We start from the raw sequence: 19,490 nt of genomic DNA, 5'->3' as shown, positions 1-19,490 counted from the left end.
ATTTCTTTCAACAAAACTTACCTGTTTATAACTTTGCATGATTTCTCAGATCAGTATTGAGGTATGTTATTTTACCTATATTTTTACCAACACCAAAAATTATTCTTGTGCTAATATCAATGATAAATGAATTTTTAAAGCATGGTTGCCTGTCTCAAAAGTTAAAAAGCAAATTTACATATCAATTTGGTCCGGTGCAGATGTGAGCTTTTTTTTTCTTTTCTACTTTTCAGTTATTCATGATTGGCAGTTGTGATGATAAGGTGGGATGAAAGCAGGGGTGGATTGAACAGCTGCAAAAGGTCTTTCCCCTGCTTGCATTTATTAGATGAGTGATGAGATGATTATCCCGAATGAACAATAGAGCCCACCGAGGGGAGAGACGGGAAGAGCATCAGTTGCTTGTTCTCAGGGTTTGCCTGATGTTACGTCATTTTAGTTATCTCAGGATATTCAGGGGAGACTTAAGTATTGCTAAGAATTTGTAAAGTTGGGAGGGATTCTGGCTCGGATCCATGGTTTTGGCCATTGAGTCTGCTATCGGAGGTGTTTGCACCATTTTCCAGAAGGAGGGTCACGCGCCAAAGACGAGTTTCTCTAGTCTCAAGTCTTCAGTTGAAGCCCTGCCCCGATTGGGATCAGGTTGCCTCCAATATCCCGGTCGTGAGATGGGATCAGAGGCCCTGAAATTATGATGCCCTGATCCAACGGCCTCTATTTGACAAGCATCGGTTTGGTTCTGATTTTCTAATCTGCTTTTAAGCCATGAACTGGTATGCAGGTGAGATTTTTTTGAATCATAATGAATGGTAAACTGTAGCTGATATGCTGTATATAAATACACAGATCTGAAATGTGTTCCTATTCCCTTCCCTCATTTTCACAGTTTTTACAGCGCTTTTTAGATCAAAACTTCCTTTTTCAAAAATATCAGCCTGGTGGACCAGCTTTCTCTTTATTGACAGTTGGAGTCAATGAGGAGACAAAAAATCTGGGATTTGTGCATGGTAGAATTAGTCTTAAAATATACTATAGCTTCACCTTCCCTTCTACCTTTCTCCAGCCCCCCCTGCTGAAATGGCACAGAATCTCCACCCTCCCTCAGTCCTAATAAATGCCAGAGATCGCCAGATTCCTCAGGTGGTCCTTGACTTACAATCACAGCTGGGAGCAGAGTCTGTAACATCGACCATTGTAAGTCATTGTGGACATAAGTTGAGTCATGTAGTGGTAAGTTGACTCATGCTGCCCTAAGTTGAGTCGTGCCATTGAAAGTGCAAATTCAGCTTAAACCATTGTAATATTTTTTGCTGGAAATTGCCAAAAAGTGTCACAAATTACAATCACATGACCTTGGAATGCTGCAAACATGTTTAGTCTACAAAAGAGACAACTGAGAGGAGATACGACAGAACTTTTCCAATATCCAGAAGGTTGTTCCAGGAAGTGGACAGAGAACAAAACCAGTGGGTTAAAACCAGAAGGAAGGAAGTTGCTGTCAGGAAGAATTTCCTTACTCTACAACTTACCACTCCATGAAATAGGCTGCTTCGTGACATATTTTTTTTTGCTGGAAGCCTACAGACAGGCTGGATGGTTATTTCCAGAGACCTCTAATGGATTTTGCACTCTACAGAGGGTTAAACTCTACGGTTGCTTCCAACACTGGGATTTCATTGCATAGTGGGGATTTATATGATCCTGTTTAGGTGACAAATTCATAAGGGAGAAGGTTTTCTCTTGAATGAGGGCCAGTCAATGAAACTGAATTATGGAAAAATAAGAGTAGATAAAAGGAAACATTTGTTCACCTGGTGCATAATTAACTTATTCTTTCACCATCCTAGGATTCAGCAGTGCTCCCAATTGGATCAATGTTCAAAGAATAATAAAATAAATACGTAGCACTAAGACAATTTAAAGCTATGATCCTTGAGGGCTATCTAATCCATCCAACCACGGAGGCCGGCGGTTCTGACCACCAGGGCAAGTAGGAAGAGACCATGAAAATCTATATTCTGCATATGGATGCTCACCTTAGATGGGTCCGGGGGGGTGGGGCTGGATTGGCTGGATTATGTGGGATTAGGATAGGGATAGATTTAGGTTTCCACCATGGAGTTCACCAAACGTCTCTATACTAGAGTATTTTCCTTAGCTCAAGCTGCTTCACAAGGATAATTGTGAAGCTATACTTGGAGATATTTTACAAATGCACATTATTACTGTTTTAATTTTGCCTTTATTTGCTTGAGCCGTATTTGGACTGAACAGAATACAGGAAAAAAAATGACACAGGAACTTTACCAAGCAACAACAACAACAACAGTAGCCATTTAGAACATTATTTAGAATGAGGTATTCACTTTTTTCAGCTTCCTAGCATGATTGGATAGTTTGACTCAAGGGACATTCAGTTAAATCCCATCTTCAGATCCATTCGATGCATCAAATGTAGGTTTGAAATATCGTTGTAACCTGTTTTCTGTAAATGGCAAAACTGGGAGGGATGGCTACTCCGTGCATGGTTGGATGCTGTACGCGGGATTCATTCAGGCAATTATATATCATCTCTACAAATCTTGTGGTTGTGTGTTCATGTCTCACACTTTTGCTAAAATGTGCTTAAGCAGGCTCATTTGGGAGAAGAGTTGCAGGTAACATGTTTTTTTCCCCAAAGAGACTAAGAGATTAAATCTTCAGGTGTGCTGGACTCCTTGATATTTAGTAAGAACTTACTCTGGAAATATTTTTTAACTGTTACTATTTACAAGATGGAGTAAAAGTGCTATGCTGTTCTCCCCCCCCGCCCCCCCAATTGTACTATGTGTCTTGGTTTGGTTCAGGGAGAGTGTTTTAAAATATATATATATATATACAGTTGTGCAATGAAACCTTGGGTGTTATCCATCTGAAAAGTTCTCTATTGCCTTCAAATGAATCCACCATCTGTGTTGTTCTCCCATTCGTCTCAAGGGTGAGACAGATAGGTGTTTTGGTATTTCTGTATTACAACAATGCCCATGTTTTGGTTGCATTAAATCTATTTGATCAAATTTATCTTGTCTTTGAATCTCACATTTCAAGTGAAATTTGACTTTTTAGTAGTCACTAGACGTGCTTGCTTTGGCAGAATACCTGGCTACAGGGGATGGAGGAGAGCCTTCCGACTTTTGTAACAGTGGATGAAAAAAGCATTAGGGAAAGGATTGTTTTTAAAAAGATTCAGAAATTGTCAACACACAAGCAAATTTCTTTCTGCATTAGCTTGACCGAAAGAAGATTTATTTTTATACCTGCTTGTCTTTTGGAAACGGTCCCTCGGATGAATTAAAGAAATGTTCAGAGAGATGGTGACAATCAAATTTACATGGACAGAAACAAGATTGAAACTTGAAGCAAAAGAGCAGCCTGTCATTCAATGAAGCATCAACAGGTAGAAAGGCTGCACCTATATTGTAGTTTAAGTAATATAAACCCTGAACATTTCAAAAAGAGTACATGTTGTGAAAGAATCGTTTCAGAAAACCCCATTGCAGTTTCATAATCGTATTTATTGAGAAGTATTATATCTTGAGGCAAAGCAATGATGATGGAAAAATTAATGTGACTGGCAGTTACCACTTGCTGGTATTAAGCAAGTTCTAACACAGGCATCTAATATTGGCTCCTGTTATTCTAAGTAGTTGGAATTATTCCAGTTCTTGTTTCAAAACAAAACATGTAAGTGGCATTGGTTCATGATCTGTGACTGTGCGCCCTACTTTGCTAGGTATGTGTGTGGGGTGTGTGTGGATGTGGAGTTTACAGAGACCAAAACGTACAGGAAATAAGAAGACTGTAGATCTTTGCACTTTGCTTAGATGGGCGTTTGAATGGAAGCGGCCTCTCAAGGCTTCTTCGTGATCTTCTCTTCTGGAAGTGAAGAGGTTCTTGTGCTTATTTGCTGCTCATTTGTGCATTTGCATAAATCTGTGCTGTGGCATTCTGGGTCTTTCCTATGTCCCAATGGCAGAAGAGACTGAGGATCCTCTGTCGTTGAGGTGAACAGCAGTTGATGATCCATCTCTGGGTCAGAAGGAAACTGTATAGGCAGGACCCTTGCAGACTTCTATACCAGTGGTGGGATTCCACTTTTTTTTTTTTTACTACCAGTTCTGCGGGTGTGGCTTGGTAGGCGTGGCTTGGTGGGCGTGGCTGGGGAAGGATACTGTGAAATTTCCAGTCAGAGGTGGGATTTACTGGTTTTCCAAATTACTCAAAATTTCCACTACCGGTTCCCCAGAACTGGTCAGAACCTGCTGGATACCACCTCTGATATATACCAAATTTGTGGTGCTTCTATTGTTGGCATCACTGATGCAATGATATGTGGGAAAGACTTTGAGAAACCAGGTGAGGAAATGCTGCTTAGGGAATGGTCAGTCGGCCAGTCAGTCAGTCAGAATAGAGCTGGAAGGGGGCTTGGAGATCTTCTAGTCCAGCCTCCCTAGACCATTTCGGACAAGGGATGAGTGAAATGACAGCATTTCAAACAGTCTGGAAGAGGTAGCAGAGCCCAGAACTGAACAACAGGTGGAAAAAGAGGCTGAGAAGGGACACAGAGAGAGAGAGAGAGAGAGAGAGGGAGAGAGACCGCGCCTCGGCCTGTAAAAGAGGCAGGTGGGAGATTTGTCCTTGCAAGATCCCATGAATGTATTCTCACAATGAGATAGAATTAGGACATCCGGTCATGTTTCTTCTCTGATTTACCTGGGAAGGCTAACAACTGCAAAGGATTCGGCAGTGTATCCTCCTCTTTTTCCACCGTTTCTTCATTTTAAATAAATAATCGTTCATTTTAATAAAGAATTCTGTTTTCGATTTGGCATGCATTTCCCTGCCCTCCTAGATGGGCAAGTGGAGAATGTTTCTATCCCATTAGCAGTAGTTTAAGTTGCATCAAAGGATAATTGTAAATTGGGTGCATCAGTCAGCAATAAATGTCATGCATTTTAGAAAAGTTAATATAGTGGCACATTAAAACTGGAGTTTGTTCTTCCAGTTTTGGGTTCTAGAATGGCTATTAACCAAGGACGGAAGTCTGAAAAATGCTGCATAAATAAATGAAGCAGCTCTATATGGTTCTTACTCATCTATTTACTTATTCGAACAGGTCATTATTCTGTACATTAACAATATTTTTTTTCTTTTGTCCTACAGAAATGTTTGAATCCGGCAATATAGCTACTTTCCATGGGCTGGTCAATAGTTCTAGTTACCACACATTCCTTTTGGATGAGGAACGGAGTAGACTCTACGTGGGAGCAAAGGACCACATATTTTCTTTCAACCTAGTCAACTTCAAGGATTTTCAAACGGTACTTTTCATCTCTTTTCATCTTTAGATGTACGTCCACGGGGGTAAGATGACCGGTGGGGTAGGAAGCTGAATTTTGAGCCATTTGGCTATGCAGGTCCATTTGCAACATTAGAAACACTCATTAAAAAATTATTTGGTGTGGGCAGAATGTGTGAATCCATTCTAAGACATGCAGAAGAAGGAAAAGCTGAGCAGAGTGTGCAGTAGTTTCCTTTTCTCTTTGGTCTTCTACATTTATATCACTGTAGTTGGAATTTCACCTGAAGTTTGAGTAGGATCTTCAGACCGAATTGCAGAATTGGTTTGGTGAGTTGAATTTTAAAAAGTGCATCCAAAGTAATTCAGAGATTAGATGGACTTTTGCCCAAATACCCCAACACTTGTGGAGTCAAATACCCGAAGATTGCTCAGAAGGCTCGTTCTCTGCCCCCTGCAGAGGGCAAGAGCAGAACTGGTGGGTTAAAACTACAAAGAAGAAGGCTCAGAACTTTCTCGCTGGGTAGAGATTTGTCCGAAGGAGGAGATCCAACCTGGAACTGAGGAAAAATGTGCTGACAGTGAGAAAAATTCACCCGGGGAGCAGCTTTCTCCCCAGCATTGTGAGTGCTCCATCGCTCCAGGTGCTCCAGAACAGACTGGACAGCTGTCTGCCTGGGACGGGGTTGGGGCTGCTGCCTTGGGCCGCTCCAAGGCCCCTTCCAGGATTCCAGGACTGCCTGCACTGTCAACCAGTGGAACAGCCCCCCCACAGAGACAAGTTTCCCATTACGAGAGGCCTGCAAATAGAGGCCCTGCCAGGGACGTTTTAGTGGATCCTACACCAAAGTGGAGGTTGGGGAAAAGGTGATGTCTAAGCGAACTCTTCCAACTCTGTAATTGAAGCTATTCAGCTGAGTTTACTTGACTGCTGAATCACAAAATTCAGATGGACTCTTTGAATCAAATTGCAAATGTGAATCTACTCCTGGTTGATTCAGGCAAAAAGGGTGACAGAACAGTGGGGTTCCCTTTGTAACAGTGGGGTTCCCACAAAATTTCAAGGGAGAGGAAAGAACCATTTCATCCACCAGGAATCTCCAAACAGCATCCTGGGAATCTCATAGATTTAATCTTCATCAGCTCCTGACGTTGGGCACCAGATTAATTTATGTACATCCAATCCAGTGAATGGTCATCATTCGTCAGAAGTTCAAAACGCAGTTTGTTCACACAGAGAAGGAAAATATGGATGATAAAGGCCAGAGTTGAAAGCACTAAATCGTATAAAGACAACAAATATGATTTAATTCTTCATTTTATTACTTCAGGTGCTTCCATCCAGAGGATCAAAGCTATGAATAAATCATTTTACATGGAACATTGGTGGCAACAGCATGATGGACAATTTTGGATTTGATTGAAAACAGGGATTTAGGTTGGAACCTAATAGACATTTCATTATGAAAGCATACGTGTAAATAAAATGTTAACAATAAGCATAGCATGACTATATTTTCATGAATCCTCAATCAAGAATTATTGCTTTAAAACTGGCAAGTTCTGCTTTGCATTAATCCATGACCCATTAATTCCTTGCATGATAAAGTTTTTTTTTCCAAGTCCTGAGTGAAGATTTGTATTTTCTGAAGATCAAGATCCAAATAAAATTGGCAATTTCCTATTCTCTCAAGAGCAGCCATAAAAGAAATGAGTTGTTTATTTGAATGTTCTGTGAGGCTCAGGATGTCATGCAGAAACATCTGGAATCAGTAGAGAAACAGACTACTGCTATGAGTAAAAAAAGGGGGATAAACAATTTAGGGTGAATTCACACATGGACGTTGTTCTCTGTTCACCCACCTGTATGATGGCCCCAGATCATAAATGCATGGACCATAGACTTGGATGGGGAAGGTGCCCTGGTTCCTTACTGAGATACTGGATGCAAGAAAACCAATTGGGATCGTTGGTCCTTGGCCCCGTTTGCAGTTTTTACACAGTGTTGTCCAAGATGCCTAGACTCCTCCTTCAGCAGAGCTTCAGGCCTTCCTGAAAATATTCGGGTATTTTGTTAGCGATGCTGCAGTCGCAAAATCCACCATGAAACCTGCCCCTGCCTTCGCTATCCTTTGGCCCAATGACCTTAAATGAACTTCTTCCTGCTTTATCTGCACATTGATTTAAGATGAAGGTGATAGTCCAACCACACAGCCCATTTATATTGCATGATGTTGAAATTTGATCATGTTTTATTCTATGTGCAATTTTAAAAGCTTTTCAGAAGACATAAATAATTAACTAAAAGGGGCTTGGGGGCTTTTGCACTGGAAGATGAAATTGATTGTTAAGAATTAATCCCAAACATAACCAGAAGTGAAATCTTGAATCGCTGTAGAATAGTTGGGAGAAACCCATCAGGATAACAACCTCAGAGCATCTTTAATGCAGGAGTTGACTTCTAGTGGTTATTATTATTATTATTATTATTATTATTATTATTATTATTATTATTATTATTATTATTATTAAATGGCATCTTCCATTATTTCCACGCCTGCTGAGTTTAGCGTAACTGGAGTCCGACAAGCCAGTGGGAGACGCTGGTGCCACAACGGTTTCTTCCACAGGACAAGTGACGCCCATCCCCTCTAACCTTCCGCTTTCCAAATTTGTCAGATTTTTTTTTCCAGTCCAGCAAGAAAGAATTAATTTGTCCTCTGTTTATCTTGGTATTTATCTTCCATTCACAACTCAGAAATATCCAGCATATTTAGAAACGACATTTCTAAATTTCATTGGATCACTGTGTTGTAGTGGGTTTTGGATGGAGGGATGGATGGATGGATGGATGGAGAGAGTGAGAGAGAGAGTGGGAGAGAGAGGGAGAAGGTTGTCTATGTATAAAATAGTCCACTTACTTTATTCCTTGCTTGCATCATTTTATATAATTTTTCCTTTTCCTCTTTTATTTTCTTTTACCTGAGTGTACTATATTCTGGCCATCTGCTCTCTAACTATAAATAAATTATTACTGTGGTTGTTAAGGTACAAAATGTGGTGTGTCATGCATGACATGATGTGTTCTAGGCCATCGAGGAAAACAAGACAATCTTGGATTTAAAATAACACCCCCTCTGTTGTTCCATCTACCATTTTCTAAGGAAACAAAACATCTCTATCTGTATCTGTGTATACAGTCGTATAAAAATCCAAATAAAACCCTGCCAAGTAGGAGGTGGAGATGAGCAGGGCAGGCCTATCGTAATGAAGTAAACCAATCTATAAAAGGGAGTTTCCTTTAGAGAAAGAAATCTAACCCTCCAAAGAGCCGCGTTTCCTGGGACGAGATGACAGCTCTGGATTGCTAAGTGACATGATGCCATTTTGACTTTGCCCCCTTAGATTGCTTGGCCTGTGTCGCATAGTCGGCGGGATGAATGCAAGTGGGCTGGAAAAGATGTCCTGGTAAGTAGAAACCTTCACCTGTACTCTCCCACTTTTTCCTTCATTAGGCTGGTCAGTATTTTGTGGCCTTTTTAAAGCTTTGGGTTGCTCTCCCTGGCTGCCTTTTCCATAAATAAATGAAATGTTGGGTCAAGCTTGGACACCGTTCAGTCTTGCTGTTCTCCCCATGTAATGGAGCGAGGGAAGGAGCATATAATTGTCCCCTTATTTAAGTCGCCTTAGGAGCCTGACCTGGTTCCTGTAGCCCAGCGGAGGCCCCCAGTCTGCCACCCTGGAAGAGATTGGCCTTTGTGAGGCCAGCTTTGAAGGCCTCGGGGGCCTCCCGGGACAAGGACACAAGAACACAATGCCTTCCCCGTGATAATTTCCTTCTTCCCGTTGTGGTTGGAACCCGTGGGGGGGTGGGATATTTGTTTTACGCATTCTTTCTCATACCACCACTCTTTCCTCCTCCATTTTTTCAACCCTTCCATTAGATAATACAGGAAATTGTCCGGCTGTTGGGTGCGATTGTCATGCTGGCGGATGATAAATAAATAAAGAGATGGAATTCACTGTAATTATACAGAAACAGAACGCATCCTTTCAAGTCAAAAGGGGAAAAAATCACTGTGTTTGCAACGGCAAAAAGCTTGTCATCCTGAGGTGGCTTGGTAAAATATTCATAATAGCAGCTGGCAGAAATCTCTGCTCCGTCTCAAGCCATAAGTGAAACAGTCATTAATCAGAATGTGGTTCGGAATCGGGAGTCCAATATTTAAGATGGCAAAGCTGATCTAGAATTTCAGAAAGAATTTGCAAAAATCCCTTGAATAAAGAAGAAAGGATGGCCCCTGTTTTAAAGATCATGTTGGGTTAACTTCAAAAGAAGAATGAGCCTTATACTTAAGCCAAACTAACTGCTTTTCCCTAGAACAAGCAAGAGCCAATGTCTTTTGCAAGGTCAAGTTTTAAGAATAAAGAAAATGAATTCTTCATTTTGGCCCCCAAGGAAAAAATAAAAAGTAATATTCAATAGGATTTCTCTTTCATTACTATCAAGGAGAAAATGGGAAATATGGCCTAAAGAACATTTAAATTAATATAATGAAGGTATTCTTATGATGATAAATATTCTATATGTTTGAATGTCTAGAAGTTAATAAATCACAGGTGTTTGGGGGGGTTAATGTTTTTTTTAATTAATGAAGTCATTATGAACCTCAATTATTAACTGTCCTAAAGTGAACCACTTTCTCGGCCACAGCCCTTGGCAGCCGTACTATTGCTTATACAAAACAAATATTAACTGTAACGACGTGCGTCGGGTGCATGGACCCCACTGGTAACCTCAGTCGTGACCTGAGACTGAAAGGCAACTATGCTGGCTAGCAGGCTGTGGTTTCCCTCTGCTGGAGTCCATCTCAGGCCTTCCCCGTTAACGTCAATCACGGAGTGCCATGAAATGGATATTGTTGGGGATCTAACCTTTCAAGGGTCCCCCCAGACACTGATAAATAGGGAGGCTCCCCGACAGTGCAGACGGAGGGTTTTATTTCCCCAGAAAAGAGAGTTAACAGTTGGGAGGAAATGAAAATGGGGGTGGGGCACCCCGTTTCTCATATTTCTGTAATACAACCGCTCACCTCTGTGGGAAACGCTATCCAGTGTGCTCCCTTGTGTCGTCCTGGGGTATGTGCTAAGAACATTCCAGTTTGAGTCATTGATTTGATTCCATTTCACCCACGTTTCCGATCTGATTCATAAAAAGTGATCCAATCTGATCCAGATGCTTGAATCAGATCATTGCACCAAATCAGCCCAAGAGAAGGAAACATTTCTGGCTGTGCAAACAGGCTCTCCCAAATCCTTCCAAAGGATTTGATGTTGGGTGGGCACTGGAGAGACTTAAATCCTGGTCACCGGTCAACCAGGGGAGCCCCACCAGTGGTCTTTGGCCAGTCCCTCTCTCTTAAGTTCATGCTACCCCAGCAGACATACCCATTTTCTCTATAGTAGCAGCCTTGTGAGTTGATCATGCATGAATTAATATCAGAAAAATCATGTATGCATAACATTCAGACTGCATAGGTTTCAACTCATAAAATCCTTTCTTATTTATAGAGAAGTGGCCAACCTCTGCTGCATCTATAGTGCTTATTAGGTTTTTTTTTTCCTATGCCTTGTGTGTTTGTATGAGTGTGCATGTGGGCACACACTGTAAACCTTTGAATTGGCCATTCAGAAATGAAAAATTGGAGGTACTTTGGCACTGATCAACTTGTGCATCGTGCATACAAATCTTATGCATATTTATATTCTGCCTTCCAATTTAATAGGCCTCAGAGTTGGCCATCGTTCATAATTCATCACACACATACACACATACTCACACACCCATCACACACCCACAGCCCCTGGGCCCCTGCTTTCTTGTGCTTTCTTGCAAGGAAAATAAGTGGAGCTTCTTTCTTTCACCAAGAATTAGAAGCCAGACGATCTTAATGCTTTTCCTTGGGGGTAGGGAACTGGTTTGTGGGTTAAGCCAAGATATTCACCTTTGCCGTCTCGCAGTCTTTGTTTCTGATCTTTGCAGACCCTGCTTCCAAAATAAAATGAGACCAAATAATTCAGATGTAGCACTTGCCCTTTAATCCACTGTAAATTAAGAGTCTTTCATCTCTTTGAATCTATGTTTGCACTTAGTTGCCAAAATCCTCATGTTTAACTAATGTTTCCCCAGATACGTGGACAGAAATTTGGATCTAAGATTACTGGGTTTCTCTATGGAACATTTATAAATATTGCTTTATAACAATTGTTTACAGTAATCGATTAGGGCTCTTCAGATGATGAATGCTCTGAATCAGATCCGAAGCTTCAAACGGATTTAGGAAATCAAATTGATGGATTGATTCAGTTCATCATCAAGTCAACTGCACCCAAAATGGTTGGAAATTGATGCTTTTCATAAACGGAGTTGGACTTGACCCAACTAATATACATAGAGAAGGCTTTGTATTAAAGATCTGAAGGCTTTTCTTTTTAAATGATAAAAGTGATTGCTGAAATCCATTACTGCTTCACGAATGCACATCCACTGCTTCCTTTCTGAGATTGTCAGCGGAGAGCCCTTGTCTGAACGTGATGTCAGGGAAGTGGCTATAATTGTTCTTTCCATGAAGTCAGCCCTGGTTTAATGCCAGCCTTCTTAATCCCTAAAATGTGCTAAGCTCAGAATGTTATGAGAATATGTCAATGCCTGCATAGGAAACTATGTTCTTCTAATTCCATCTTAAATAATAAGAGTCATCACAAAATTCAGGACTGCTGCTTCTTTCAGTGTTAGGAAGAGAAAAACAAAGAAATATAAAATATGTCCAACCTTACAGGCTTCAGCCTGGGAAGAATTAGTACAGCTGAGTGACCCACTCGGGGTTTCTGTCCAGAACAATTATCATAGGTTAAATTGTCCAAAGTGTAACTAGGAGGTTTAACTTTGCTGTTCAAGAAAATTTGACTGTTACAAAAGGATGTTTACATAATATGAGGCTCACACAGCTTGCAAAGAAGTTGAAAAAGATACAAGAGAGATGCATCAGAGAGTAAGGACAACTTGCACCATATATGATGGCAGGCGCTGTAACTATATAATGGGCTGCGCAGATTATCTAAGACACAATTCAAGTTTGTGACTCGGCTTAAGTATAAAGTAAAAATTATCCGTGCATCATCTGTACAAACTCCACTGGACCTTCAAACATCTTTCAGTTCAGGATATCAAAGTGATTAGCTTTGCAATGTCATAGCAACTCTAATCCCATGTCAACTTCTACCTTCTTCTTCTCCTTCTTCTTGTGCCATATCCGTCAATGGACATTGGTGATCATGTTGGTGATCCTACTTCTACCACAAACCCTATTTGTGGGGATAATTCTCCTTCTTGAGGTGCGTTCCTCTTGGATCCTGCCTGTCTTTGTGTGAGAAGATCTAAGCACACCTGGAGAACTGGCCAGGGTGGATGAGATCCTTTGTTTTACTGGTTGCGTGGACTGAAAGGAATGTGCCCTATATACCCTTTTTGGTGACCAGATGTGTAAGGTAGCACCCACAAGGGTAAAATTTCTCGTGCAACAAGAAGCCTGGACTACAGGACCCAGCTTCATGGATGCTCCAGGGATGACATGGTGTCCAACACTTTGACGGTTCTTGTTGGTCTTCTGTCATCTGTGTATCACTTGGGCAGAAGGAAGCTTCCAATAGTCCTTCTAGTGAGATAAGAAGCTAATGCTTTTATTTATTTCATCCAGCCTGATTCACATACAGGGCATGGCCTCAAATCCCAATTGCTCCTGATGTGAACATGATGCAGGTTTCCATAATTTTGTACGATTAGAGTACAAGTACATGTCTACTCAGAAATAAATCCCATTGATTTTGCAAAGGTTACTCCACTTTTCTGAAGTCAAGTGGTGTCTCAGATAGTATCTTTAACTTTTAAAAGCATTGACTGTACTGTGAAGAAAAGAAAATGTGTAGATTTATACAAGCAAAGGGTTAATTGATGCTCTTTCTATTTTGAGGCCAAGTAACCTCATCTCTGTTGCAATAAAACTTACCTCTGGTTCCGGCCTCGCTTAGTCTCCTCTGGATTAACTGATTTCCACAGCTTTAGAACCTCTGAGGATCTTAGAGGCATGTTTGAAAGAGCAACTTGGCAACTCTTGTTTAAACAAATGTGACTTGATGCCAGATCTTAATTGAAGAGAAACTTTAAACTTCCTTCTATTAAGGTGTTTTGTTCTAATTTTTCCTGTGGGAAAATAAGGAAAGGCAAAATCAAAGTTGCCTTAAACATTCTACAGTTGTGTAGGGAAGTCTATGCAAAGCTCATTGTTGCGCTTCTGTAAGGTATTTGTTGAAAACATATAGACATTGCTAAGCAACTGCTTCGCAGAGATTCACAATCTGTTGCTCTCTTTCAACACTCTGAGTTCCCCCCTCCCTTTTGGACTGAGAACTTTGAAGTGCATTTATCACAAATGGCTGCATCTGGAAATCTTTACCGGATATGTAGAAACCACCTTGGGATTAAAAGTACTGGCTCATTGATGCAAAACCTGAGTGTTTTATAAGCCTGGTCAGGCTGGCAAAAACTGCCTTATGTACTTTGCCAGGAGAATCCCTTAACATGGCATCAGGCATGATCCAAGCAGAACATGGGAGGAGACGAGGATAAAGTTAAAGCAAGCCCATTGTCTTCTATGGAGGAGGCTGCAGAATTTTGCTTAATTATGCCATCAAGATGATGATGATGATGATATCTTCCATTCAGTCACATCCAACTCTTGGCAATTCTCTAGGCCAGGTGGTCTCTCCACATCTTCCGATCTTGCATCCTTGAGTCGCCCTGTGCTCTATCAACTGTCACAAGAAGGGATCCAAAGGAACGTACTTGCTCCTTTGGGGAAGCAGAAGACAGGGGGAGAATGGATTTTTCTTTTCTTCTGAATTTCTGGCATGGAGGTGGAATTTGTCTAAGTGCCCCTCTACCTGAGAGAAACCAGGGCCCAGCTTGTCCCATCTCACAAAGCTAGTTGAATTCATCTACTGGCGCGATCTGTTTCTGAGGCAGCTACAGGAACTATTATGTTCTGCTTAGATGTAGACCTTTAAAGGCAGGTTACTTGTGGACAGGTTGGTGCTCTTCCCTTGCCCTTCCTGCTAATCGCTGTTTCAGCGGGAGAGATTGTTCCACAGTGGCCCCTTTTAAAGAGGCTTTTAGTGGAAGTGAAGATAATTGTGGCTTGGCTTCATATGGCTATTTGGAGATTAGAGGATAGAAGTGCCAGCGATATGGAAGTGGCCTAAGTGGCCTCGTGTGCAGATCCCTTGGACAGGTCGCTTGGTGGAGACCAGTGTCTGGTAGGCATTGACCCAAAGCCTTGTGCTGTTCCCCGGGCAAAGGCTCATCCAATACCCCATTGTCCACACTCACACACAACACCCCGGGGTTTTTTTCAAGGGCCAGGCTTTAGGTCAAGTTGCTCGTTGCATCACCTAAGATTTGGGCAATCATGGCTTTTTAAATGAACCCTAATATCTGGAGTCACACAATATAATAAGCCAAAATTGCAGTTGTTATTCCCTTCATGAATTGCATTTATGTGCAGTTATAGATTCTTTTCCTTATAGCTTAATTTCTTTGGCTTCAAAAGGAATCTCTCTTTCTCTCTGGAGAGGGTGAATCACAGCTGAGGTTACAGACAATTTCTAACTTTGTGACATGATGTTCAGTGAAGCTCATTTGATTGATCTGTAAATGGAAATGTTGGACATCAAAGTGATTAACTATTGTCTCTCTTACGTAGGTCTTTGTGGATTATCTCCTGTATATATTTTTTCTGTTTCTCCCTTTACCTGGGAGAATTTAAAATGGACAGAGTCAATACTTAGAAAGAAAAATCTTCCCATAAGCTCTTTTGTGTCAAGAAATCAGAAAGATAAACCTGAGTGATTTTGCTCAGGAAACACTTAAATCAGAGAGAGGGAGGGAGGGAGGGAGAGAGAGACTTAAAATGAGAGGTGCCAGACTCCAAAAATACCTCCTCAAGTTGTCGCCCCACCCACCCACCCACCCCACCCCCAACCTCAGCTTCACTCCCAGGAGCTTCTGTGAGGCAAGAAGGAAGCTCTGGTTTCCGTGGCTCCCTCTTCCACAGCCCCCAGTGGGCCCGGGTGCAATTTGCTTCCTCGGGGGGCTTGAATGGCCTATATGAGAAGCCCCTCTAGCTCCACTGTTCACCTTTCTGGAGGCTCTGCCTGAACTTGCCCTGGAGCGAATGCCTTCTCCCCATCCCGGGCTCTGTTTCTCTGCTTCTTTGGAAAACATTTCCTCCAATATATCTAATCAGCTCTAAATATACTCTGTGAATGTTGCCATATATTTACTGAATCTATTATTTGGGGTTCGGTCTATGGTTTTAAGATGCTGGGTTCTTGGGCAGTTTTACGGTACTGTATTTTTGGGTAGCTGTGTTCTTGTTTATTTTACGTTCTTATTGAATATTAATTACAGTAGACATATTAACATCATTTAATGACTTTTGAACCATCCAGCATCTTTTAATTGCAGCTGGAAGGAGGCAAATCCATCCATCCTTTTGATGGCATATTAACTTATCCTCAAAGATAACAACACTCTTGAACTGAGCCATCACTTTATGACCAACTGTTTAACAACCATTTGAAGTTACAAATCACAAAAAGTTACTTACAACTTATCCTTGAAGTTACAATTGCCACAGTCACCTCATGCGATGATGAAGTTGCATTTCAGGGGCTTGGAAGAGAGCTCACATTTATGACGGGTTGTAGCCTCCCTCGGTTACACAACTGCGGTAGTTTGAAGGGCCCTCACTCAAAACCAGCATCGTGTCAGGCATCCCTGCACTTCCAAATTCTGTGCTTGTGTTGCCCATTGGATGCCTGCACTTGGGCCAGCATTTTGCCTATTTCAACTGCTCTGTACCGCTGGGTCCCTGGTTTTCCCATTAAGGACAAATATCCTTGAGGGTAAGGCAGTAACAGTTGGAAAAACCCAGTTTGAGACAGGCTGAGCTGTTCCAGGCTCATGGCCAAGAACTTGAGTGGATGCTTTGCACTAAAGCTGACATGCCTTGTCCCAAGTATTGAGAATAATTTTGAATGCCAAATTTCACAGCTAAGACATGCCTAAATATTATCGTGGCAGTATTTGATGGAGGGAAAGGAAGAATGCTAATAAATTGGCAGAGTCTTGGAAATATCTTAATGAAATATCTGCTTACTGAGTGGCTTTCTTATACCACTTGGCAATCACATAACAAACACAATGTTAATTAGGTTTAATATCCATCTGCATTTAAATGGTTATTGTACCCATGTAGTTTGATCTCTGCCTCCCAATGAATATGACTGTTGAATCACTAGATGGATAATATGGCTGTAAAAAAACGATTTGGCAACTCAGGTTAAAGTTGGTTTAACTGACTCTTCCTTTCAATCAAATCCTCTAACTGAACTATTGAATCAACTTATTTCTTTGAATAAAACTGAATTGGGCGCCTGCCAATTGATTAGAAAATCCTATAATTTCTGTAGGTGAATCCTGCTCTTTTCACAGAACAGGAAGTAGAGAAACATCTTTCATTGATTAACTCCACAACCATTTATATTGCAATACTTAGGATCCTTATATTATCCTTTTTAGGTAAATGTTAAAACTAACGTTGTTCAGTGCAATCATTCACAAATTCAATCCGTGGTGGAAGATTTGAATGCCACAGAATAGGATCTAGCTATGTGCACCTGATGATTCCTAATAAGAAGGAAAGCAGACATGTACTAATCCTGGTGGAAAATATAACAGACAGACAGAATTTGTTCCCCTCCCCCACCTGGAGAGAAGTCACGATCACATAAAACCTCAAAAATGGAGGCTTGACAATAACGCAACTTCTATCTCTCCCTCCTGCACCTTAAAAGAAGAGCGGTTCTCTGCACACATTCTGCTCAAGCATATATGCAGAAGGTGGGTGCTGGCCGTGCAAATTTGCATTTTCCAACCAGATTGTCCTCTAGATACGTAGAACGGATTTCACATCTAGAATCCCAAATTGACCATGCTAGCCAGGGAGTTCTGGGAAGCTGGTCTGCCCAACTAGAAGGCAACTACGTTGTACAAGGCTGGAACTGTTCTTGGATCCCAGGTCAGTTGAAGCCATGTACATCCTTATAAATTAAAAACAAAACCCTTAATAACTATAAAACACTAAATCACATGGTTGGTCAAAGTGAAATAGTTAACCATGTTGGTGAGACAGTTGTGCATTGTCATTTATAAGAATATCTGTACTCAGGTATTATTGGAGATGTGCATAAGCGACAACATAGAGGCTCTGCAAAGGTTCGCCTTGATCGGAACTGAACTCCCGCCCACGTTGAGTTCGGTTTCCACAGACCATGCAAAGGGCCTCCTGATGAATTGCATGGGGTCCTTGGAAGGAACTGACTGTTATAGATCTATACTGCCGATATTTAGTATGGGCTTGGCTAGGAAGTGGGGGAAGTGTCCCTTTGAACAAATTATTACCATGGTGGAGGGGAAACAGTCGCCATAACCTTTTTTCACCAGTTAACCTCTGAATGCTCTACAAAAGCACGACTAAAAGAACTGCATCTATTAACTTTGGTCATTATTTGGCTCCAGTAGAGCTGAAAGTTTATGGGGGCGGGGTGCAAAAACAGCATCTGGAAATCGCAGGAAAGCGATTTCATCCATGAGAGATTGAGCGGAAGCTTTCAATGGTAAATAAATGCATTAATTTGTAGAAAGTTAGATCCTCTTACCAGTTCCTCTCAGAGCTTTATCAGTTCTTTCATTCCTATAATCCATAGCCAAAACAGGGTGCAACGTAGAGGGGAGACATATTTTGGGTGGGGATGCATCTTTTGCTGTCAAGTGTTGGCATTAACCGAGTCCAAAGAGTTGACAGTAACAGAAGAACATTGATGGACGTAGCTAGCCAGGGGCCCCATTCACATGCTGTCTAACGCTGTTTGTAATCTGGTTGACCTCATGGTAGCTATGGAAATGGAAACAGCCCATGAATCACTACCAAAGAATTGGGAAGGCAAGCAAGCAAGCAGCCAACTAGTCAGCTTCTCCCTGGAAGCAGGTGGAATTGCCATGGATTCCAGCCTACAGGAAAGGGGGCAGAATGCAGATAACAAACCAAACACCACTGAGGACCTTTTGAAAAGGAAACCTTGTGCATACTTGTGTTGTCCCTTTGGGGTTAAGTTGTACGCCTGGGGTCTTGAAGGCAGATCCTGGCAATGCACTAATGGGAAAGGGAGTTTATGAGGGCCTTGTTTTCTGGGATGTGAGGTTTTCCCGACTTCCAAAACTTTGTTTTACAAGGTCAGCTAAGGTCAGGTAGGGCCTTGGTTATGGCTTATTTTTAAAAGAAGTCCACATCTTTGGTTACTATTCTTAATTATAACTTTAATCGATCTAATAACATGTTCCCCTACACAGATCACAGCGTGAGTAACGATTTTTTCTAAGGGCCTTCAGAAAACGATGAAAAATAACAAATCAATGACATGCAATCAGAATATCACACAGGGAATGCAAATTCTATTCTTCCTGCCTCGATAAAGGGCCACGTGAAATCAGAGTGAGAACAGAACTGTGAAGGTTATTAAAATATCTGGAAAAAGCAGCAAAAACAATGGTGTTCCACACATCGATTGAGCTCCCTTTTTTTCTGATTGCCATCTGGGTCACTTCAGAGAAAGTCTACAAGGTCCAATATTTGAGGAAAGCGGCTTCTTTACTTGAGAACGATCTATTTCCGCCTTTATATAGTTTTGGGGTTTGGGGCGAAGATGCAAAAAGAAAGCTCCACAGCTTGATTTGCAGATGTGCAGGCTTCATTTTACTTTCTTTGGGACTCACAGCTGAATATATGAATGTATCACAACCTCAATTTACCTTACATGCCAAAGTAAGTAGAGAGCTCTGTATAAAATGCTTGTTCTGTAAGCTCTCATTCACCTGTGGACATTCCTCCAGTAAGAAACAGGAATCTGTGGCTTCACTAGCCACTTGACCGAGGAAGAGTTGGCTCAAACTTTATGTCTTCTATGGGCCTTCAAG

At 41.4% G+C, this 19,490-nt stretch overlaps 1 protein-coding gene across 1 annotated transcript in view; it reads left to right on the top strand.

Annotated features, from left to right (window-relative positions):
- The window catches only part of SEMA3A (semaphorin 3A), a 140,724-nt gene that overhangs the window by 50,621 nt on the left and 70,613 nt on the right, over positions 1 to 19,490 (top strand). Inside the window, exons 2-3 of the mRNA XM_026713110.2 lie at positions 5,203 to 5,360; positions 8,744 to 8,806. Coding sequence (XP_026568895.1) covers positions 5,203 to 5,360; positions 8,744 to 8,806 — 221 coding nt within the window. The remainder of the gene's footprint in view (positions 1 to 5,202; positions 5,361 to 8,743; positions 8,807 to 19,490) is intronic.

Source organism: Pseudonaja textilis, chromosome 5 (assembly GCF_049901715.1).
Source record: "Pseudonaja textilis isolate UNSWEBS1 chromosome 5, rPseTex1.2, whole genome shotgun sequence".
Taxonomy (NCBI): Eukaryota; Metazoa; Chordata; class Lepidosauria; order Squamata; family Elapidae; genus Pseudonaja; species Pseudonaja textilis.
This window is presented reverse-complemented; position numbering and strand designations above follow the sequence as displayed.